Source organism: Hippoglossus hippoglossus, chromosome 8 (genome assembly GCF_009819705.1).
Source record: "Hippoglossus hippoglossus isolate fHipHip1 chromosome 8, fHipHip1.pri, whole genome shotgun sequence".
Classification (NCBI taxonomy): Eukaryota; Metazoa; Chordata; class Actinopteri; order Pleuronectiformes; family Pleuronectidae; genus Hippoglossus; species Hippoglossus hippoglossus.
This window is the reverse complement of record NC_047158.1, coordinates 23,308,990-23,331,459: the sequence shown is the minus strand read 5'-3', so window position 1 is coordinate 23,331,459 and position 22,470 is coordinate 23,308,990. Positions and strand designations below refer to the sequence as shown.

The following is a 22,470-nucleotide window of genomic DNA, read 5'->3' as shown; positions in this document are numbered from 1 at the left end:
TTGATGATGTAACTAGAATCCCCTCCTGTGGTTGTTTACCTCACATATCAAACCTACAATAATATAACATAGAATATAGGACCCACAATTATTATTATTGTGGGTCAAATATTCCATGTGATCCAGAAAACAATGTTCAAATATGTCATGTGAAAAACCAGCATTGTGTATCATGATAATCTTTAGGAGGTATTCATTTGTATCTACGCAAACTGATTTAATTGTGTGTATCATAAAAACACAGATAAATATCACGTGTTGTGTTGAGGCTCCTTCTTTTATTTGGAGATTTTCAAGAGATGGTTCCAGATCTTCCCTGATTTCAGCGCACAAATTCCGGCACAAGAAGCAAATTATTATCATTATTTTAGAAAAGTTCAACAGTGGACATTAAGCGACAGGAAACGTCATCTTCTTTTTTCAAAAGTCACGTGAATTCATCTAAATATTTTACTCCACCTGCAGGTAAGAAGCAGGTACTGCACAGCTGTACCGGGAAGAGACAACACGTTACCCAACTGCATTATTACATTATTATTTACATTGCTAACGTTGCATAAGCCCGTCCACGTAGAGCCTGTCCACTTCCTGTTAACCTCACTGTACAGACACTGGCTGCAATTCCCCTAGAGGGCGCTCGTGATGTAATCCTCAATAAACTGGAGTGAATGGAGCTACCCTTATTTTCATGTGCTTCCAGACAAAAAGCAGTTTTTTTCAAATATTGTCTGTTTTTTTTTACATGGAGCTTTCCCACTAGCATTCTGCTAATGCTAATGCATGCTGATTGGTCAGTGAAAGATTTGCTACTGTAGCAGCTGCTAACTGTGACATTAACAGTCACACAAACACACTGATGAAACTCAGGGTTAACAACTCACACTAACAGACTGATGAAAACAAAAATGGTGGGTGTCACGTGATGTGTGACATCAAACGAGGATTGAATTGGTGTAAATCGGAAGAAAAGCAGCTACATTTACTCTGGACTACCCTGAGAGCGCCCCCTGTGTTACCTGGAAGCTGTGAGTGGAAGTTGTCCATCTTAGAAACGTCCTGTGTACTTCCCTTTAGCATGGATAGCTAGCATGGCACTTTAGCACGAAGGAAACTAAATGGTAGTTTATGTTACGACGATCGCACTAGGCGTAAACACCCCCCGGGTTAAAATCACGTGTACGAGTGAGTGCTGTTAGCGAAGCCTGAAGCTGCTACGATGAAAATTATATTTATTAGGAACTCACCTGCGTGGTGAACTCTAGCGCCATCATCAGGTCGACATTTGAATTTGTCTAATACTTTGTGTTATGGTGCTGCAGGAAGTGAACAGTGAAGATGACCTAACTTCTCATGACAAGATGTCTATGCACTTTCTAACCTGGAGTATAGGACACACCCACTGATGACATCACAGTTCATGCTGCGTTGGGTTCCGGCTGGGAACCAACTTCCTGTGTTCTAAATACTCAGAACCTGGTGTGACGGAAAACCTTCGATGTCAACTTTTATCACTTGAGTTTCACATGACGATTTAGTTTGGAAACAGTTTCCAAACTAAATCGATCTCTTGGCTCCGCATCAGTTTTAATCGCCATCCACAGGAACACGTCTGAAAGCGTTTATCACATAACCGCTCACGTACAATGGGCATGTGTGAGCTGAGGCTGGTTTTCTTCATGAAGGAGGTCATGTGACGAATCAGCAAGGGCTACATCGTGACCGAAAAGACAATAAGTACGAGGTTGTGTTGACGTCATTGTTTCTAAACAGCTCAGTTTCTGGTTGTCCAGACTAAAACGGGACCAGCAGCATTTACACCTCCTCTGTTGTATCGGACTGAGATGTATCTGTAGCAGAGATGATGACTTTTTAAAATGAAAACGTGGTCGTGTGGATGTAGCGTCGCGTCGCACCGGAGGTTTGTGGACTTCACCTGGACAGAAAGAAGCTCAAACACAAGCCCCACCCACAGTTTTATTAACAGGTCGCAGGTCACCAAGATAACAGATTACTTCACTGTTCGTCCACACCAAAAATAACATCTCAGTTTTCAGTATTAATACTTATCAATGCCCCGCCCCCCTCACTGTCATGACATCATGGAAGTGTCCCCACAGGGTCAGGTGTCCAGTGTTCAGTAAAACTCATCCAAACAGCAGCTTGTTCCAGTGAAACGTCGTCACGGTAACAATGTAGGTCAGTAGTCATCACCTCCATCCTCTCCTTTTTTTTGGTATTTCTGCCACCACCTGGGATCCTGTGGTTCCTGCTAATGTGGACATTTGTTCCTGTTTCTCATTATTCTTTACCAAACAAACGTACTTTGTATCTGTGACTGTTTTTATAGCTGACGACTTTATTCCTCATTTTTAAATCACGACCAAGTTAAACAAAGAATTTCACTTTTTGTTTGTGCCGTTATATGTTGATGTCTGAAACCTCGGCCGCTGTGATTGGTCAGGTGGACTAAGGTGTGAAAGCGGGCAGGGTTTGTCTGTTTGCCAAAACCCCCTCCTCATCCATGTTAGCAGATGGGACATGGACCAAACTAAAAATCTATGTAGACGTTAAATAAATGTTTGTCAAAGATGTTTCTGTCATTTCAGGTCGTTCTTATCTCACTGATGTTTGTTCAAGTGTTTCTGATCAGTTTGGTTTGAATCAGTTATTTGATATAAAAACAGGCTGAGACGTGATGATTGACAGCTGAGACTGACACAGTCCCTGGTTTCACTCTTCAGCACTGAGCCGAGAGACGTTAAAGTTTACGACTTGTTATTCTGGTGGAACATCACGACTTTAAAACATGGCTTCTAAAATCATTTCACATTTACTTTTGAGATATGTTTCCAGTTTAACCTTTGAGACATTTCTATACATGGTCGGGCGTCTACGGTAAAAGTCAGTGCGACGGCGGACACGTGACGAGCCGCTGGTTGAGTTTTGGTTAATCCTGAGGAAATGGCTCTTTGGCTCCAGTGTGTGCAGACTTGAAACTGAACGTAGAAAACTGCAGGAAGATCTTTGTTGGAGCAGTGACGGAGGATTAGAGCCAATCAAATGTTAGGGTTATAGTTTTTATTTATCGAAAGTTAACTTTAGATTATAGAGAAAATGAAAAAAAATCAAACCTGAGAGAACACGAGGTTTGACCTCTACAGTTTTATTCATAATAATAATAATGTTCTTATTTTCTAAAAGCTCTAATCCTCCGTCTCCACGGTGACGGCCACCTGCTCGTGGACGTTACAGGATCCCAGAGGCGACAGTTTCTCTCCTCACACTGAGCTTCTTGCTTTGTTTCTTTTACAGATTCTAGCGTCCAGTTTTCTTTAGTCCAGCTGCCCAGTGATGACATCCGAAGAGATGCAGAGTCTCCACATCCCCTGTCCTTCCACCTCCGCTGCTCGTGAGCCAATCAGAGAGCCCGCAGGAGGGTGGAACATCTGAAACTCGCAGGACTGAGCACAGGAAGATGACTGGCTGCGGTCAGCGAGTCCAGGAGACGGTCTGGACGTCTTTCAGCGAGCCGATCGAGGTGTCCCCAGAAAAAGAAAAACACAAAGGAAAGAAAAGAACTGGAGGGAACAAAAGAGTGAATGAAAGAGGAGTTTACACTCTATTCACCGTTCAAACAAGTTTTCAACACGATGTCGCTTCTTTCTCCCAAGTCGAAACCGGTGACACTTACATGGTCTCAGGCTCCAGTGCTACGTTTGGGACTCTACCGCCCCCATCTGGCTGCTGCAGTCAGGACTCCTCTCCGTTAGTGTGGGGCTGATCTCCTCCTCGGGGTCGTAGTAATAAAACTTCTTCAGGTAGGCGATCAGAGGCCTGAGGAGAGAGGCAGCATGGGTAAAGGAGGACGGAATCTGTCTGGGTTTGTTTCATCCATAAACTGTAAATAAAGATGGACGACATGATCGCCCCCTGGTGTCTGGCTGCAGCATAAACCCCTGCATGTTAGCAGTTGGGACATGGACCAAACTAAAAAAATCAAAGTCGACGTTAAAGATGGTTTCTGTCATTGCAGGTCGTTCTTATCTCACTGATGTTGGACCTACTATTGGTCACCAATAGTAGGTCCCACATGTGGATCCTAAGGCTGAAGACAGAGGAGAGCTTCCAGAACTCAGTCTCCCAGGGTCCTTCACTTCTTCACGCTGAGGTGTGAGACCTGCCCCTGGACCCAACTTCCTGCTACTACTGTCATTGTGTGTCTCAGAACCCGTGAGGTCACCAGACCACTTAAACCACAGTTCCCCCTCTGCTCCCTCTCTTTCTTAAGAAGTGTACCGCTCCCTCTTCTTTTCACTTCTCCTCCATCTCTCTCTTTCTCTTCTGCTCATCCGGGAGACGTCCTCCGGACCGAAGCTCTTCTGACCTCATGCAGGTCTGAAGCAGTGATGAGATCCTGCCTCAGGACTTCAGAACACAAAGGTCTGACCAGGTTCACAACAACTGGATCCAAAAGCACTCAGAATACTGCCCCCCCCCCCTTCATGGACTGGTAACACAACTGGGCTGATTACACTTAGCTCAGAAAAGGACTGTTCTATTAGTGAGATGTTTATGAGTTTGATTTGTGTTGTTGTGATACACGGAACAATTGAAAGCTAATGTTAGTTCAGCTTTGCTCTTCACAGACTCGGGGTCTTTCTGTAACCAGCCCCAGCCCCTCCCCCACAGGGTCCAACATTCCATGTGGTCCTTTGTCTTCATAGGGGCCACAGCAGCCATTTTGGAACCACACACAAATACACACACCTGTATATAGTAAGTATACTTTAAGATAGTTTGTGTGTTTTGACTTATTATTTTCATAATAAATGTTTTTCTATAACTTTAACTATTGGGTGTTGTAGTTAATATTTAAATATTAAATATTTTTCTGATAAACAAATGTATTGAATGTCCAGTGTATCCCAACACTGATGCTTGTTCAAGTGTTTGGTTTTAATTAGTTATTTGATGATACAAAAACAAGACGTCACGCTTGACAGCTGAGACTGATGCATGATTGGTCGGGTGCATACTGCAGCCAGCCACCAGGGGGAGCATCGTCCGTCTCCACGTACAGTTGCTGATTCATTGTGCTGCTCATTTTGCTTCTCGAATGATCTCATAATAATTTATTCTGCTGACATGTGACAACAAATAAAGTTCAGATTTTGTTAAAGCCTTAAATGTCTGAACTCACGTGGGCAGCGGCAGCTCCTGGATGTGGTCGATGCGAACAAGCTGTCTGATGCAGAAGCGACAGAGATGCTGCAAAGATTTAACGCTGCTGAACCTGGAGACTGGATACAAGAGCTGGACCGGAGTCGGTGGCAGACCTGAAAAACACACACACACAGACTTTGAGTTGTAAAGTGCAGACAGGTGAGGACAGAAGGTGTCAGGTGATTGGTTGCTTGGTTACCAGGGACTCTGGAGCGCAGGAAGTAGAGGAACTTCCCGTTCTTGGAGTGCATGATGGCTCTTTCTATGAACTCCACCACAGAGTGACAACGATCCTCAAACTTAGGATGACACCACAGACTGAAGGTTCCTGAAGGAAACACATCAAACTCAGCTAAAGCTTGAAATGCTTGTCACATTCATGTTCACTCTGTGTGTGTCTGTGTTGTGTTACCTCTGTAGTGCTCCATGCGTGTGTGGTGTGTGACTCCCTGCGACCTGAAGCTCAGACTCAGGATGTATCGAGGGTCTGAACTGTCTCGAACCAGAAACGATCCGTCAGGTTTCCCCTTCAGCTTCATCTCTGCATCCTCCCAGTTCATTGGCCCCCAGTACCAACCGCACTAAACAGACACACACAGACACACACAGACACACACAGTTTAACTCAAGTCAAACTGGATTTCCATGAGATTTTAACAACTACATAGACTACACTTACTGGACTGGACTACATGGACTGGATTTACTGGACTAGACTTCAGGGACTGGACTACATGGAGTGGACTTCAGGGACTAAAAGGACTGGATTTATTGGACTGGACTTCAACGACTGGACTACATGGACTGGACTTCATGGACTGGACTACATGGACTGGACTTCATGGAGTGGACTTCAGTGACTAAAAGGACTTGACTTATTGGACTGGACTTCAACGACTGGACTACATGGACTTGACTTATTGGACTGGACTTTCGGGACTGGACTACATGGACTGGACTTCCGGGACTGGACTAAAAGGACTGGATTTATTGGACTGGACTACATGGACTGGACTTTCGGGACTGGACTACATGGACTGGACTTATTGGACTGGACTTCAGGGACTGGACTTCAGGGACTAAAAGGACTGGATTTATTGGACTTGACTTATTGGACTGGACTTCCGGGACTGGACTTATTGGACTGGACTTCAGAGACTGGACTTATTGGACTGGACTTTCGGGACTGGACTACATGGACTGGACTTCCGGGACTGGACTTATTGGACTGGACTTCAGAGACTGGACTTATTGGACTGGACTTCAGAGACTGGACTTATTGGACTGGACTTCAGAGACTGGACTTATTGGACTGGACTTCAGAGACTGGACTTATTGGACTGGACTTAATTTGCCAATAAAATCTTTGAAATTAAGGAAAATAAAAATCGACCTTCATAATTATTTTTTTTTAAATTTCATTGAGCTGACGCTTTTATCCAAAGCGACTCAGAATAAGAGCCTCAACCATGAGGGAACAAACCAGAACAACAAGAACTAAAGAGCCAAACTACAAAGTGCTACAGGTCAGTGACATTATTTTAAAATGTTCTGAATGAAATATCACAACATCACTTATGAAGACACATTTTGACCCCAGCGTGGCCCCGGGCCCCACCTTCTCTAGTTCTCTGAGGCTGGTGGCGAAGCTGCTGGCGTCGGGTCGACTGAGGGGACAGCGGGGGGTGAGTCGCGGTGGGAAGTGCTGACTGTCGGGACGCAGAGGGACTGGCCGTGGTAAACCTCGTAGGAAGGTGTCTGACCAACATCAAAAAATGTGTTAGTTAGATTGGTCACATGACTCATGAAGGACATGCATGTGTCCATGTTCTCCAGTCTGAACACAGCTGTCCAGTGTGTGTGTGTGTGTGTGTGTGTGTGTGTGTGTGTGTGTGTGTGTGTGTGTGTGTGTCTCACCATTGAGGCTCAGGCTGTGCTGGATGGTGCTGAGGGAGGGGGGCAGGGCCAGCGGTCGCGGGGGAAGAGATTGCATTGACGCCCCCACACTTCGCTCGGTGAGTGTCCCCTGTTGAGGAGGACCGCCGAAATCATCTGGAGACCAACGAGAGAAACACACCTGTTTAGAGTCAGCTGACCTCTGACCTCAGAGTCACCTGACAGGAAGCAGGACAGAGGAGGTGAAGACAGGAAGCAAAAGAGGAAGAGGAAGTGAAGTACCGAGCAGACTGAGGCTCCGTCTGGGTGGGGGTGGGGGAGTGGGGGGATGAAGACAGTTCCCACCTCTCCGAGAAATTTCCACATCGACCAGAGACACTGTCTCACCTGGAGACACGGTCCAACAGGCAGAAGAGGAGGAAGAAGATGTTAGGCAGAGAAGGGAAAGTGTGAAATATTAGTGTTGAGCAGGACTCCTCCATATATATATATATATATATATATATATATATATATATATATATATATATATATATATATATATATATATATATATATATGAGACTATAAAACATCTGAAATATATAATCAGCTGATGTTAATAATTAAATGCAGACGCAGTTTCTTTTGGACGAGACAGTCGACTTTCCTGTCTCTCTCTCCTACACAGAAACATTCAGATAACAGTTATTCTGTTATCGCCAACAAGCAGCAGAAGCTCGTCAGACCGTCTGAAGTAGTTTGCCTCATGGTCCAGCAGAGGGCGCTTACTCTCAGTGAAGCAAGTCAGCGATGTCATGTTTGCTCAGTAAATAATACAAATCTAATTAATAGAAACTTTCAAAACAGCTGTTACAAAGTGATTCATAAAGAGGACAAATAAAAACCAGAACACAAAACGTTAAAGACAACAGATAAAATAAACTTCAATTAAAAAAGGATAAACCAAACATAAAGGAAGAACAATAAAAAAGAAACGTACGTTTTTAGGACGTTAACAAAGTCGTCCTGAGCCAAAGAATCACGACATCAAAGCATCGTTCTGCACCATAGACGACAAGGTAAATTCTGTTTGTATAAAACACACCCAGACTCACCAGTGAACGCAGGAGTGAAGGTCACTGGAGAGAAGGCACTGTGAGGTCTGGACACCTGCAGCCTGACGGACACACAGCGGACATTTAAAGTCAATCTTCATCAGGCTATGTGATGATAAAACAAACAGGCAGAGACTGACTCCTGATTGGTCAATACAGTGTATGGGCTGGACTGCAAAATACATCATCACCACAAGATGGCAGCCTTTACATCTGAAATATTTTGGCTCCTTTTCTAGTGGAAATGGAGATTTGTCGTCATATATACAGTCACTGATCGTCTTTATATACAGTCACTGATCATCTTTATATACAGTCACTGATGGTCTTTATATACAGTCACTGATGGTCTTTATATACAGTCACTGATGGTCTTTATATACAGTCACTGATGGTCTTTATATACAGTCACTGATCATCTTTATATACAGTCACTGATGGTCTTTATATACAGTCACTGATGGTCTTTATATACAGTCACTGATGGTCTTTATATACAGTCACTGATCATCTTTATATATAGTCACTGATGGTCTTTATATACAGTCACTGATGGTCTTTATATACAGTCACTGATGGTCTTTATATACAGTCACTGATCGTCTTTATATACAGTCACTGATGGTCTTTATATACAGTCACTGATCATCTTTATATATAGTCACTGATGGTCTTTATATACAGTCACTGATCGTCTTTATATACAGTCACTGATCATCTTTATATACAGTCACTGATGGTCTTTATATACAGTCACTGATGGTCTTTATATACAGTCACTGATCGTCTTTATATACAGTCACTGATCATCTTTATATACAGTCACTGATGGTCTTTATATACAGTCACTGATCATCTTTATATACAGTCACTGATGGTCTTTATATACAGTCACTGATCATCTTTATATACAGTCACTGATGGTCTTTATATACAGTCACTGATGGTCTTTATATACAGTCACTGATGGTCTTTATATACAGTCACTGATCCTCTTTATATACAGTCACTGATGGTCTTTATATACAGTCACTGATCATCTTTATATACAGTCACTGATGGTCTTTATATACAGTCACTGATGGTCTTTATATACAGTCACTGATGGTCTTTATATACAGTCACTGATCATCTTTATATACAGTCACTGATGGTCTTTATATACAGTCACTGATCATCTTTATATACAGTCACTGATCGTCTTTATATACAGTCACTGATCCTCTTTATATACAGTCACTGATGGTCTTTATATACAGTCACTTATCATCTTTATATACAGTCAGTGATGGTCTTTATATACAGTCACTGATGGTCTTTATATACAGTCAGTGATGGTCTTTATATACAGTCACTGATCATCTTTATATACAGTCACTGATCATCTTTATATACAGTCACTGATGGTCTTTATATACAGTCACTGATGGTCTTTATATACAGTCACTGATCATCTTTATATACAGTCACTGATCATCTTTATATACAGTCACTGATCGTCTTTATATACAGTCACTGATCCTCTTTATATACAGTCACTGATCATCTTTATATACAGTCACTGATCATCTTTATATACAGTCACTGATCATCTTTATATACAGTCAGTCCAAACACACCAGGGCCCTGTACTGTGAAGCAGGACTTGTGGTTATCAGGTAACTAGTTACGAGTTCTCAGTCCTCCGAAGCTCGTTCCCTTGTTATCAGGGTAAATCACCATGGTAACTTGTGCTGAACAGCTGACCTGCTCCAGGTTAAGTTGGAGATAAGCCCGATAACCACAGGGAATAATGTGATCATGTCGAGCTGCTTAAAACACAATGTTAATGACGTTGTTTTGATTCGAGTATGAACTTCGGGGCTTGCGGACACTTGACACCACACGAGCAGTATGGAAACATGTTTTTAGATTTTTTCTGTTTTGTTACGTCTGAAGATAAGTCACTAACGTCTTCAATTGTATTGGATTCGGCTGCTGTGACCTCAATGTTTGAGTAAATGAACATTCAATATCGACAAGCATCAAGTATGTCGCCCTCCTGAAGTTACCTGCTGCTGTCCTGCTCCGTGTTGCTGCAGGTGGACCCCCACACGTCCAGTAGACTCCCCCCGGACGAGGTGGACGAGGCCAGCGATGGCCTCTTGTCCAGCAGCCCCCCCGACCCCCCGTTGGAACTCTTGGTTCTAAACAGTTTGCTGAGCCGGACCTTCAGGGACCCCCCTTTTCTCGACTTGCTCCGCGGTGTCTTCTCCCCCTCTCGTACTCCTCCTCCCACCTCCCCCTTCAGGACCACTAAAGGGGAGGCAGATCGACCCACTCCCCCCGAGGCCACGCCAAGTTTGGGGGTGGCAGTGCGGCTCTGGGGCTGGGAGCGGGATTGATGCTGTGGGTGGTGGTTTGGTTCAGGGTTGGTGGACAGGAGTGGCTCAAGCCAGACTTGGAGACCCCCGGGGGTTGCATGGGCCTGTGGGTGGTTGGGGGGGTATGGACAGGGGGTGTCAGTGGTGCTGACGTCCGCCGTCGACCGGCAGCTCTGATCGGTGCAGACCCCCGCCTCCTCCGCCAGTCTGTGGACCTGCCGCATCAGACCACTCAGAGTCCCACTGGAGAACACAGGCCCCGCCCCCCCAGGTATCCCACCACCAACCAGCCCCCCCACCCTCTCCCCTTTCTCACCACCCCCTCCCAGCCCCCCCACCTCCTCAGACCCCAGACCTTCAAGGACCAGCAGGGCATCGCTGGTATCACTCGGGTCCTCGCCGGGCCCGATGCCGCCCGAACCTGAGGCCAGGACACTGTGACAGGAACACCGAGTTAGTGGAGGCACCACTTCCTCTCCTCCACCACCCTCCCTCCCCTCACCCAGCTGACCCAGCCTTCGGGCCAGAGCCAGGACCGGGTCCCTTCCCCCGGTGGAGCACATCTTCCTGGGCTCCAGCAGCCCCAGACGCAAGGCTTGATCCAGCAGGCCTGGGGGCCATTTAGCGAGTGTGTCTGTCAGCAGGCGGTGTCGATGGCACAGGACTGACCCGGGCTCAGAGTCCAGAGCCGGGATGCCCCGCTGAGGAGACCCATCAGACCCTTTGGACAGTCTGAGGACCGGGTGCCACTGGAGGAGGTTCTCCTCTGTGGATGTGATACAGTGTGAATTCTGGTCTTTACCACCTCCGGGCCCAGGACCGGCTGTTGTGCTACCGGGACCGGTTCCTGATCCGGAATCTAGCTGCTGTCTCTCCGCTTCCTCCTGCAGGAACCTCGGTGGCGGCTGCTCCAGCCCGCACTCCAGGATCCGGTCTCCTGACCGCAGCAGGTTCTGAAACACCATCAGCTGCCCCCCCGAGCCGTGCGGCACCGGGAAGTCCACGAACCTCTGCGTCGCTACGGCGAAGTCTTCTGGAGGCGGAGGGGAAAGCGGCGCCTCGGAGCCCAGCGGAGCCTGCGTCAAAACCAGCCCGCCGTCCAGGTCGCCTTTTCCGGGGAGCGGCGAGCTGTAGTGCGGGGAGGCAGAGCCGAGGCCTGCCGAGGGGCCACCGGGCTCCAGATCGAACCGGCCGTGGTGTCCCAGCGCCGCTTTAACGGGCCCGAACCCGCCGCTTCCGGACATCAGGTCGTCGGGCTCGTCCAGCCGGTCGTACTCTGCCGCGGACACGAGCCTCATGAGGACAAAGTCCGGGGACATGTCCTGCTGCGCGTCGTTCATGTTGTCAGGCTAACGTTAGCTGCGCTTACATAACACCGACATGAATCAACGGCTGCGGAGCTAACGGCGGCTAACGGCGGCTAACGGCGGCATCCTCCCGCCGAGCGGACCGGGAGCCCGACGGAGCAGCGTCCGACGGCCATGTGACGTCCGGCCCGCTTGGTGGCGGTAACGGCTCCGCTGAACGACGTCAGAACACGAACAGACATGAGAAACCTGACCGGGGCCGCCGCTCGGTAACATAAGCTAGCTGTTAGCCGTTAGCCTCCTACCGACTCTGCCACCGGTCAGACGACACGGACGAGCTGGAGAGGGGGCGCGCGGCGCGGGTGCGCAGCGGCTCCATCATTAATCATAAGTGTTGATTGAACGGAGGCGCGTGCAGAATGTGCACGGTAGACAGCTAAACACGTCCCGGTACCGGAGACACGACCGGAAGTGTCTCTCAGCTGATCCTCAGTTATCAACATAAACAAGCGATAATAAAAACATGAACTATGAAGCAGGGTTTTCAGTCATCAGGTTTAAATCTGGTTTAAATCAGAGTTTTCAGTCCTACGAAGCTCGTTCACTTGTTATCGGGTAAATCACCATGGTAACTTAGTAATTGACCAATCCCTTCCTTTGAACCATGACATCATGTTCTCAGAGGATCCGTGGAGCTGGTGTGGATGGTTCGAGTCTCTGAGGAGGACCAGGGTCTTCAGAGACCCACAAGATCCTTTGAGCTCCTCTGATGAGCTTCTGAAAGATCTAGATTCTCCTCAGAGGATGAACCTCTGTCAGCTGCTGGAGCCCAACAGAACCAGCCTGACCCGTAAAGTGCTCCCAGTACCACAGACTGCATCTGCTCCACTTACTGATACTGATGTACTGGGAGTGTTAGCGAGGAGAACCTCACATACTTTAATACTTTGATCCTTTAAGTAGCTTCATCCTTTTTATTTGGGGGACAAATAGTTTCCAGATTTACCTTGTGACCTTACCCTTTATTCTTCTGATTTTTATTATTCAACAGTTTGCTCCTCAGCTCTGCTGAGGAGTCAGTCAAACTGTCCATGTCTGTGATTGGTCATATGCATTAAGCCCCGCCCCTTTGTGTGCACAGACAGATCTTGATGAAAACCTGAGTTAACTTAACGAGTTGATAACCAGCGTCATGTGACCACTGAGCCTGGAGGAACAGATCCTGGATATGTTGAACTCACTTCGTAGAACAAGGGCCTGTATGTCCTTAACATGAATTCATGTGTTCAGACTGATGTTTGTCAGTGTGTGTGTGTGTGTGTGTGTTTGTGTGTTTAGACTTTGAGGTCTGACCCCCCCCCCCCCCCTCTGAAGAAGCAGCAGCAGATGGTTCAGTACAATATAGACTTTATTAGTTCACTAGAGTTGATTATGAAATAAAAAGCAGATCAGCTTTAAATGATTCACAATTCAATGATCACCAAGTTTGCAGGTTCATGTCAACAGGAATTTTTCCCTACGTCCGCCACACCTCTTCAAAATAAGAGCCCTGTGAGGCTGGAAACACTTAACCGTCAACTCAAAGGTTCAAGCTCAATTTAAACTTTCTTTCCTCCGGTTGATTGTTTGAGATAGGGTTAGGGACTGAAAGTGAAGCGATCCAGAGGCGACAGGTGTGAACTACAATGCCCCCCCCCCCCCAACAAGAGAACTGTCTGAGGAGTGACGGCCGAGGAATAAAAAAAAAAGAAAAAAAAAAAAGATCATGGTCATTTGTGGCGTAAACAAAGTTCAGAGTCCGGTTCGGTCCAGGAGTCCGACAGACGACAGAGACCCAAATCACCAGAACTGCGTGGGGAATGTTTCATATCATTTTATTGGTTTTTTCCAACTTTTTTTTATCATAGCAATGGAAAAATATAACCTCATACAAACGTCTTCAATTCTCTGAATTTTTAAACAAGCAGAAACGTGAGTGACCCTTTCCCAAACAAGTGCAGCTGGAAATAAAAACTGAAACGCTTCGCACCTTTTATTTTCCATTTGGCACTCGCTCCTTGACCATTCCTCGTGAGGTTTGGACTTTTATTTTGAAGTGATTTAGTGCTGCTGTTGTCGGGAGCGTGGACGCTGCAGACGGAGAAGTTTTATCTCCGTCACATCTCCTTCGCTGTGTTAGTGCTCGGAAGAAGAAAAAAAGAAGAGCAACAAAAAAAGTTTTCCTCTTAGTCCGCTCCAAGTCTTATATTTTCTTGTCGGGTTTTTATCCGGTTCCCCTCCTCAACCCCCACCTCCCCCGACGTTGGGGGGGTGGCGACGGCAGGTCGGTGACGTCATCGTGACGTCGAAGGAGAGCCCAGCTACAGCGAGAGAGGTGGATTGTGGGTGGGGGGGGGGCAGGCTTGAAGGTAAGTTTGTTTTAAAGGGAGAGGAGGGGGGAGTCAGAGTCCAGTCCACAGGCTGTCCAGAAGAGGGGGGAGAGGGGGTCGTCGCCTGCTGGACTTTAGGGTTGTGTGACGTCATCATCTCTCGCTCGCTCTCTCAAACGTCTCTCTCTCTCACACTCACTCGTCTTCGACCGACGAACAGAAGCTAAAGTTTTTCCTCGTCGTTCACGCATGTCGATCTCTCACAGCGCCCCCTGTCTTCTCCACCAAGCATCTGAAATACATCAACAAACGTTCTGTTGGTCACATGACTTAGGGACCAAATACAGAGGGACAACATAATGGCTCTGGATTGCCCCCTGGTGGCTGGCTGCAGTATAGGTCATGAACCCTGCCTGCTCCGTGTTAGTAGATGGGTATGTGTGTGTGTCTGACCAGGCCTGGCTCTTGAGCTTGCGGAGCTCCTTCGTGGCCCAGGTGGCGAGCGTCTTGGTCTTGTTGGTTTTTGAGCGTCGACCCTCCGTCAGCAGGTCATTGATGAGCGGACGAACCTCCACCAGCTTCATCACGTCTTTACCGAACGCCGTACACAGGTCGCTGAGGACACACACACACCATACAAACACACATCAACAAAACAGCTGAAGCTTTTAATGTGACACAAGTGAAACAGAAATCAAATGTCTTCAAAAACTTGAATTCAGATTCAATTCAAATTAACCAAACCATTATAAAAACTGTTTCAGTCTCAGCAAGAGTTCAGTTACAGATTTAACAAAGAGTCAGGATCCAGACTCGGGTCTGAATCAGGTTCTGGATTCAACTGTGAGGTCAAATAAGACGCATACGTTGGGGTAGAATAAAACCAGGTTGTGTGTTGGTCTCAGACGTTGTAGTGACATCACAGTGTCAGAGTGGTGCATGGTTTCTCTTCACAGACCCACCCACACCCACCCCCACCTCCTCACCCGATGAGTCCGGCAGCGTTGGCCACCACGCCGTCAGAGTGGTCCTCGTCCTCTGCTATGTGATGGATGAAGGAGAGAATGAACTCGACTCGTGGCTGAATGAGCATCACGTCAGCTGAGCAAGGGAGGAGAGAGAAGATGTCCATCAGGCAAATTCACTCATTTTGTGTGTTTGTTTGTGTGTGTGCGCGCGCGCGCTTGTGGGGTCACGCAAAACCAGAAAGCCTTGGCGATATCGGCCGCAGCCTGAAGCTTTCTGGGTGAAGAGACCCGAGTTTCTGTACGACATCATAAAATCCTCCTGATCGACTGGAGTCAGGAGGAGGAACTGACGTCACCGACTGGTCGTGGTCATGTGATCAGAGTGGGTTTACGTGTCTTACGGTGGACGTTCTCCTGGTCGCCCTTCAGGCCCTGGATGATGCCGGTATACGCCTCCAGACAACCCTCCCTCAGCTCGTTCAGGTAGTCCACCATGTCGTAGTCCGTCTGACACAAACACATGAAAATGATAAGATGATGAAACTTTGTTCATATTTCATTAGACTGTGAAACAAATGTATTTCTGTGTAAACATTAACCCTCTGAAAACAGCCCCCCCCTGCTGGTGGCCCCTAACAGGACACTGGTACTGTACAGGAGCCAGTTTAAATCTAAAATTAAAAACCACAATATTTAGAACATTCATTCTTTGCAGCAGAAAGTCGAAGCCTGTTTTCTGCCTCTGAAGTCATTATCTTTCATCACGTGCAGTGAAAAACATATTTATAACCTGCACTAGCTCCAGAGTGTCGGGAGAAGAGCAATATTCATAACTCAAAAGCAAAACAATTTCCATAGTTAAAATAACTTGTGGAGAGCTTTGTGCTATAGTGTATTTAGTGTCTTGGTGGGAACGTTCTTTCCACAGTTTGTAGCGCACGCTACTCTGCTTCCTGTTGGACTTTAAACTAAAATGTCTCCACACCCCCAAATTCCTCTGACTCTTCTTTTCAACAATGACCTTTAACAATAATTATTTTTATCATTTTAGTTCAAGACAAACTTGACTGAATGTTTCTAGACGTAGTGAAAATATCCTGAATTCTGATGTGGTCAGTCTGAAGTGTGTGTACCTTGTCGACCTGAGCCTGTGACGCCTGCTGCAGTGTGTCCAACACGATGTCCAAGTACTTCTTAAACTCTCCTCCAATGGCCAGAGCGATGTCGCCGAACGCAGACAGGATCTGAGGTTTCACTGAGCGGTGGACGTTCTCGTTCTAAAGGAGGCGGAGAAAAGAGAAGGGTCAGTGGACGTGATGATCGAACCGAGGAAGAGCAAGTATGGAGGTCTCAGATATATGTGGTTTTACATCACGACTTCAGCGTGGTGCATGATTCATCATCACTGAGCAACGACGAGGACAGAGGGAGAGGGGGAGGAGAGGGGAGGAAAGAGGGAGGCAGTTATTCCTCACCCCCAGGTTCTCCAGCAGCAGCTGCATGATCTCGTCACAGTACGGCAGGATGTTTGACATCAGAGCTCTGCACAGGTCACACACCAGACCCACCGCCGCCAGACACACCTGAGACAAAAATCAATCAATATCATCAACCAGACACTAAATATTCATGTTATAGTGACAGTCATGAAGCCAAGATAAGATAAGATAATCCTTGAAGCCAACTGGACAGAATACTTTTAATTTGAAACTGCCACAGATGACTTCCTCTAACTGGTTTGAGGGTGGCGAGTCGCCAGGTGACCGACCTGATACTCTGCGAAGTTCTTCAGTCCGATGGCGAGAAACGGCTTGAAGGCCTCCATGTACTTCTGGAAGTCTCCGCCCAGAACTGAAACGCAAACCAACACCAAATTATTCAATGAAGCACAGCGCCACCATGTGGTGGTTCCATGGTCTCAGCTGACGTGCATGTACCTTCCACCAGTGTGGACACGGCCATCAGAGCGTCCTCCTGAACGCCTCCAGAGCCGGCGGTGCTCTGGAACATGCGGAGCAGAGAACCCATGACCACGTCTGAGATCTGCAGAGCGTCCTGATGCTGAACTTTACGCAGAACATTCTACAGGAGGAAACACATCCTGTTTATATACACGCACACATGGGCTTTATACAGTCAATGCAGGTGTGTATACAGCGTTAATGATGGCGTGTATAAATGGGCTCTCACCTGTAGAGTGGCACACAGCAGTGACTGCAGATCGTTGAACTGGATTCTGTCGGAGGTGCTCTGGATGTGAGACTGAAAAAGATCAACCTGTTACTAACTATTGTTCAATTTGATTTTATACGTTCTGCTTTGTCCCGTACAAACCGATCATCACAACATGTCGTCATGACAACGAAGCTTCAGGCACAAACACCTCCTGTCTCACCTCCATCTGCAGGACCTGCTGCAGCCTCTCCATGATGACCAGGGTGGTTTTCTGCACCGCAGGGTAACAGTCCTTAGCGCTGTTCTTCACGATCTCCATTAGAGCCTCGTAGGCGGCGGAGCGCAGGTTGTTCTGGTGACCGTCAGGCCTGAACAGGAAGCACAAGGGTGTAAACACACACTGTCACCAGAGCAACCGCCTGTAGCTCTACGTTTCCCAAAAGCCCACCTGTCTGTGGTTTCCAGGAGTTTCTGGACGATGAGCTCAAAGGACGTGGACAGACAGTAGGTGCTGGGCTCCTCCTGGTCCTCGGCAGCATCTGTGGCTTCGTAGGCGGCTTCAGCCAGAGAAGAGAAGGCCTGCGGAGGACAACACGCCACGGTTACACAGCTACATGTGATGTCACACACAGCAAATATGTTTAACATGTGTGTGATCAGTCATGTAAAATTTAACTCAAAATGAAAAAAAAAAATTCTTAGTTCATTTGTTTTTCCTAATTTTTCAGGCCAAGAGATAGAGGCGACATAACTTCTCATCAATATGATCATTTCAAACTTTTAGCTCAATTACTTGATGTTATGGCGGTTTTGATAAATTTACGGTTAATTGCCCAGCACTACTCAGAGATGAATGGCATCACTTCCTGTTTCAGTCCTGAGGTTAAACTTAGATTTGTATAAAACTTTAGATTCAGGTCAAACATCTAACTCTTAATTAAAATGACAAGCAAAAGAAAAGTACAAGAGTTTAAACATCTTTTGTGCACCGCCCCCTCCTGGTTCGAGCCCACTTCTCACCCAGCAGACATTGGACGCCACCCGGGGCTCCGCCTCCAGACCCTCGATCAGACACCGCAGCAGGGGGGAGAGGTACAAATCGTTAATGGCAGCTTCAGGCAGCAGCTCACAGATCCGTCCCACGGTCCACGCCGTGGTGTCCCTCACCACCACGCTGGGGTCCTTCATCAGCTCAATCAGGGTCGGCATCGCCTGGTGTGTGTGTGTAGGAAGAAAACCTCATGATTAACATGCTTTCACATTCACCAACCGTGAAACAATGAGCTGAACCTGAACCAGGTGACCTGGTCAGTTAGCCACTGACCTGTATAACGAGCGGTTTGAGCTGGTTGAGTTCAGGTCCTTCCAGGATTGATCCAAAGGCCATGACAGAGGCATCGCGGTAGCGCCAGTCGGGGTGTTTGATGTGTTCTTTGATGAAGGGCAGAACATGTGGAACCACGTCGTCCTCACAGCAGGTCGCCAGCAGCATCAGACACACACCTGCCGCCTTACAGGGGTTCCAGTCATCATCGTCGTCATTCTCATCCTGGAAAAAGTCAAATCTGTTGAAGAACTTTCCCACAGGAACTAACCACATCTGGTAATGAGTCACGTCATCAGGTGCGTACCTGTTTGGTGAGGGTCTGAGTGAGGATGGGGACCAGGTACTGCAGGGCCCCTTTAGCATAGAATTTACTGGTGTGCTCAGGTGGGCGCCCCTGCTCCGAGGCCTGCCATTGGACGAGAACAAACGGTTGTCAGAGAGGTTCTAACTATCAGGGACTGAAGAACTAAAGAAATGATGGCTGCTCACACTGACCTCCGACGCCTCGATGGCAAGGTCCATCTCCTCGTCACAGACGTTGGACCAGAACTCAATGCCCTGTAACGCCACCTCATCGATGTCACTCTTCATAGCCTCAATGGTGATCTGAGAAAAAAAGTGCAAGAGGAAACACAAAAAAAATTAAGATTGTGTATATACAGTCATGTTTCACATCTTGACCCGTGTTCTTACCGCGAACAGGGCGGGGCCCATGTACGTCTCCATGTACTGATAATACAGAGACATGATCTTCACCAGGTTCTGTAAGGCCGCCACACGCACCTGAAAGAAAACACACTCATCAGAAGTGTTGGCGTGTGGATGCTGCTCGACACAAACACTGTCCTCACGTTACTCACTCTGGTATCTGGACACTGCGTCGCTTCACACACCACCTGCATGATGAAGTGTCTCTCTGTCTGAAAACAAACATGTATAAATACAGATTAGTTCAAACTGTAGATTTATTACAGTCTCATATTTCATAATGTTATCAATATTTTAACTATGATGTGCCCCATACAAAAGGTCCTGCAGGTTAAAATAAAGAGCCTTTTATTGTGAAAAGCCAAGTACCTCCTTGTCAAAATTGGCTTTGGTGAACTCCAGAGAGTTGAGCAGAGCGTTGGTCGCTGCCAGTTTGACGTTGTTGCTCGGCTCCTCCTTCCTCATGCCCTGGATGATGGCTGTCAGGATCTGGTTGGCGTTTTCCTGCAGCTGCTCTGGGTCCTGAAGGCAGCACAGTGAGTGTCAAGTATGTAAAGTTTGTGTGTGTGTGTGTGTCTCTATTTATTGCGTGTGTTATCACTCACGATGTCCTGACAGATGTATCCAATGGCCTCCAGCGTTGACTCCTTCATGTGTTCAGTGCTCGACGGGTCGGTGACGTTGGCGACTAGCTGTGGGATGAGCTCGGGCCAGTGGTTAACAGGAATCTCTGCACAGGCGATCCCGGCGACGCACTGCGAAGCCGAGCTCGGCCGATACGTCTCCGTGCCCAGAGTCTGTAAAACCTGAGAGACACAATCGGACCAATGAGTAACGGACGTTGGCTGGATCAAGCTTGGGTGAAAAGTGACGGGATCCTTACGTAGTTCTTGATCTCACGGCGAGCATTGGCGTCGATGGCCAGCCATCTCTGCTGGTACCGCGTCTTAACATCTGGGTCTTTGGAGGTCAGAGAGTTCTTCACCTGTAGACCGGCAGCGACTCGAGCCACCTGGGTGTTCCCAGGGTTCGCTAACACCTTCGACAACTCCACCAGGAATGTGGTCTGAGGCCAGAGCGAGGTGGTTAGTTTGGTAGTTTGTTTTCCAGAATATCACACAAACATTTACTTTTATCTATGATTAACTAAAGAATTGGTAAACGTCTCACCGCGGCTCCACCCACATGGACATGACATAAAACGCATCACTGTTGCCGTGGTTCTTACCAGACACATGACTCGACTACTACTTTCACGTGAAAGGATTCTGACATGAGGACGTGCAGCCTAGTTTGAGAACGATTCAGTGTGAAGCACACGTTGACACACGGATTCAAAAGCAGAGGGACGTGTTCGACTGCGAACGTGACCCCATTACAAACTCATCCACCAGTGGTGTGGACGTCCTTTATATATTCGAACTGTTAAGACATTAAATTTCAATTTGCCGTAGCAATGAAAATTTTTATCATCGATCATCATGTTGTGTCCTAAGAAAAAGACACCCAACCCTGGTCATCACTGAGGTCAGAGGTCACGACTGAGTGAGAGTTTGTGTTGTGACGCTGTCAGTCCACCATCAGCTGATCTTGTCCCTTTCACAGTAAAACTACTGATCAATAATCAGATCATTTAACCGGAAGCTGCAGCCATGACGTCACAGTGAAGCTGCCTCCACACCAACAGGGGGGGGGGTGCAGCCGAGCTCCACGCTGTAGCTGTGGGTCAGTTAGCGTTAGCTTCCTCATCCCCACTGACCGGCACCACCACCGGAAACACCGTTTAACCCCCGTTAGAGCCCCACTCACCAGGTTCTCCACCGCCGCCTGCTCCAGAAACTTCTGAGCCGCCTCCAGTTCAATCCGATCTGCGGGAGGAGAGAGGGGAGAGAGGGGAGAGAGGGGAGAGGGTTCAGGGGGATGCTAGCACCTAGCTGACAGCTATGGTTGGCACGTAGGCTAAAGAGGAGACATGAGCCGCGAAGCGGGCGGTCTAACGGCAACACACTAGGTTTCATGCTCAGTTTCCGCTGATGAGACGACAACTTCAGCGGAGACATCCCCGGAAACTTCCCCGGCTCCGCCCGCAGCGACACGCCGAGCCTCCAACGTGCGTTTTAGCCGCCGTGAGGGAGGAGGCTGTTTCTTAGCATGTTAGCATGCTAACATTAGCAGGCGACAGAAATAAAGTTTGTGGGACAAAATAAATCCCGAATAAAACATTGTTAAGTTGATGTGAAGCGGGGGGGGGCGGATGGACGCGGCGGCTCCACGGAAACGTGACCCGGGACAGGAGTGCGAGCAGGGGGGCGACAGTTTGAATGGTACGAGCTAACGGCTAACGAGCTAGCGGAGCGGCTACTTCAGGCATGGGCAGGGTCGTTGCCGTTAACCGGCTACACCCAACCGGCAGGTCCGCGTCCCCCTGGGGAAACCCACGGTTCTGTGGTGTGACAACGCGTTTACCGATCAGTTGAGCGGAGAAGCGGCCGGACTTCTCCGTCACACTGCGGGTAAAGTTCGGACAGAATGCTAAGTCAGCAGTGGGGATTGAGGCCGTAGCGTTAGCACGGTTAGCATCCCCAGCTAACAACCCGGTAACGAGGTATTTCCCTCCATCAAACTTTTTCCAGTTCCGAGAAGCCGCCTGAAAACCAGCCAACCGAAATCCGGCCCGGGACTCGGGGCCCGGGGCCCGGGACTCGGGGCTCGGGACTCGGGCGGGTCTCACCTGGAGAGACGGTTTTCTCGAGGATCGTGATGAGCTCCATTCCGACCCCGGCGCGCTCTCTTCTCTCGGACGGTGTCGGTGGCCGCGCAGCGCTCCCAGCGGGATAGTGCGTGTTCCTCGGGGCGGGTCGGTGCAGGGTGCGGGGCCAGAGGCGCAGGTTTCCCGGTGCTTCTCTCTCGGGCAGCGGGACGTTCACGGAGCAGAGACGCGTCTCGTCGCTTCGCTCGTTCACATCCTGTGTTGTCGGAGGGAAAGGGCCGCGCGCTTCTCTCCCGCGGAGGGATATCACGCACAGTGACGGCGCCG

The 22,470-nt window shown here is 47.9% G+C and overlaps 2 protein-coding genes and 1 non-coding gene across 7 annotated transcripts; all 3 read right to left on the bottom strand.

Annotated features, from left to right (window-relative positions):
- Positions 1-3,330: 3,330 nt before the first annotated feature.
- LOC117766125 lies at positions 3,331-12,310 on the bottom strand. Of its 5 annotated transcripts, none has more exons than XM_034592848.1 (10): positions 10,268-12,310; positions 8,217-8,278; positions 7,400-7,506; positions 7,141-7,300; positions 6,842-6,981; positions 5,636-5,804; positions 5,423-5,551; positions 5,201-5,336; positions 3,692-3,834; positions 3,331-3,578 (listed from the first exon to the last, which is right to left on the bottom strand). In XM_034592848.1, exons 1-9 carry the CDS (start codon positions 11,917-11,919, stop codon positions 3,711-3,713), a joined length of 2,679 nt encoding a protein of 892 aa, XP_034448739.1. In that variant the 5' UTR covers positions 11,920-12,310; the 3' UTR covers positions 3,331-3,578; positions 3,692-3,710. The 5 variants fall into 5 exon arrangements, with proteins under 5 accessions (XP_034448739.1, XP_034448737.1, XP_034448741.1 ...); XM_034592846.1 differs by having other exon boundaries at positions 3,331-3,575; positions 10,268-12,309; XM_034592850.1 differs by having other exon boundaries at positions 7,141-7,275; positions 7,402-7,506; positions 10,268-12,301.
- A 966-nt stretch (positions 12,311-13,276) lies between these two features.
- On the bottom strand, positions 13,277-22,432 carry kpnb1 (karyopherin (importin) beta 1). Its single transcript, XM_034592853.1, has 22 exons — positions 22,165-22,432; positions 21,243-21,301; positions 20,317-20,499; positions 20,039-20,239; positions 19,803-19,955; positions 19,586-19,645; positions 19,419-19,508; positions 19,221-19,331; positions 19,030-19,131; positions 18,723-18,947; positions 18,419-18,610; positions 17,847-17,977; positions 17,619-17,766; positions 17,414-17,485; positions 17,161-17,305; positions 16,992-17,074; positions 16,699-16,806; positions 16,357-16,500; positions 15,625-15,730; positions 15,242-15,356; positions 14,709-14,870; positions 13,277-14,547 (listed from the first exon to the last, which is right to left on the bottom strand). Coding segments are annotated over exons 1-22 (2,631 nt in total). The 5' UTR covers positions 22,205-22,432; the 3' UTR covers positions 13,277-14,546.
- On the bottom strand, positions 15,438-15,578 carry LOC117767090. Its single transcript, XR_004614851.1, has one exon. It is a non-coding gene; the product is annotated as a small nucleolar RNA SNORA79 (small nucleolar RNA).
- Positions 22,433-22,470: the final 38 nt, after the last annotated feature.

Coding starts and splice junctions, on each gene's coding strand:
- LOC117766125 (XM_034592848.1), bottom strand. CDS start 11,919: ATGAACGACGCGCAGCAGGACATGTCCCCGGACTTTGTCCTCATGAGG. Junction 7,507..8,216: donor CTTCACTCCTGCGTTCACTG/GTGAGTCTGGGT, acceptor CCGTGTCTCCAG/GTGAGACAGTGTCTCTGGTC. Junction 7,301..7,399: donor GGAGCCTCAGTCTGCTCGGT/ACTTCACTTCCT, acceptor GACTCTAAACAG/GTGTGTTTCTCTCGTTGGTC.
- kpnb1 (XM_034592853.1), bottom strand. CDS start 22,204: ATGGAGCTCATCACGATCCTCGAGAAAACCGTCTCTCCAG. Junction 19,646..19,802: donor AAGCCAATTTTGACAAGGAG/GTACTTGGCTTT, acceptor GTTTGTTTTCAG/ACAGAGAGACACTTCATCAT. Junction 15,731..16,356: donor CACAGGCTCAGGTCGACAAG/GTACACACACTT, acceptor TGTTTGTGTCAG/ACGGACTACGACATGGTGGA.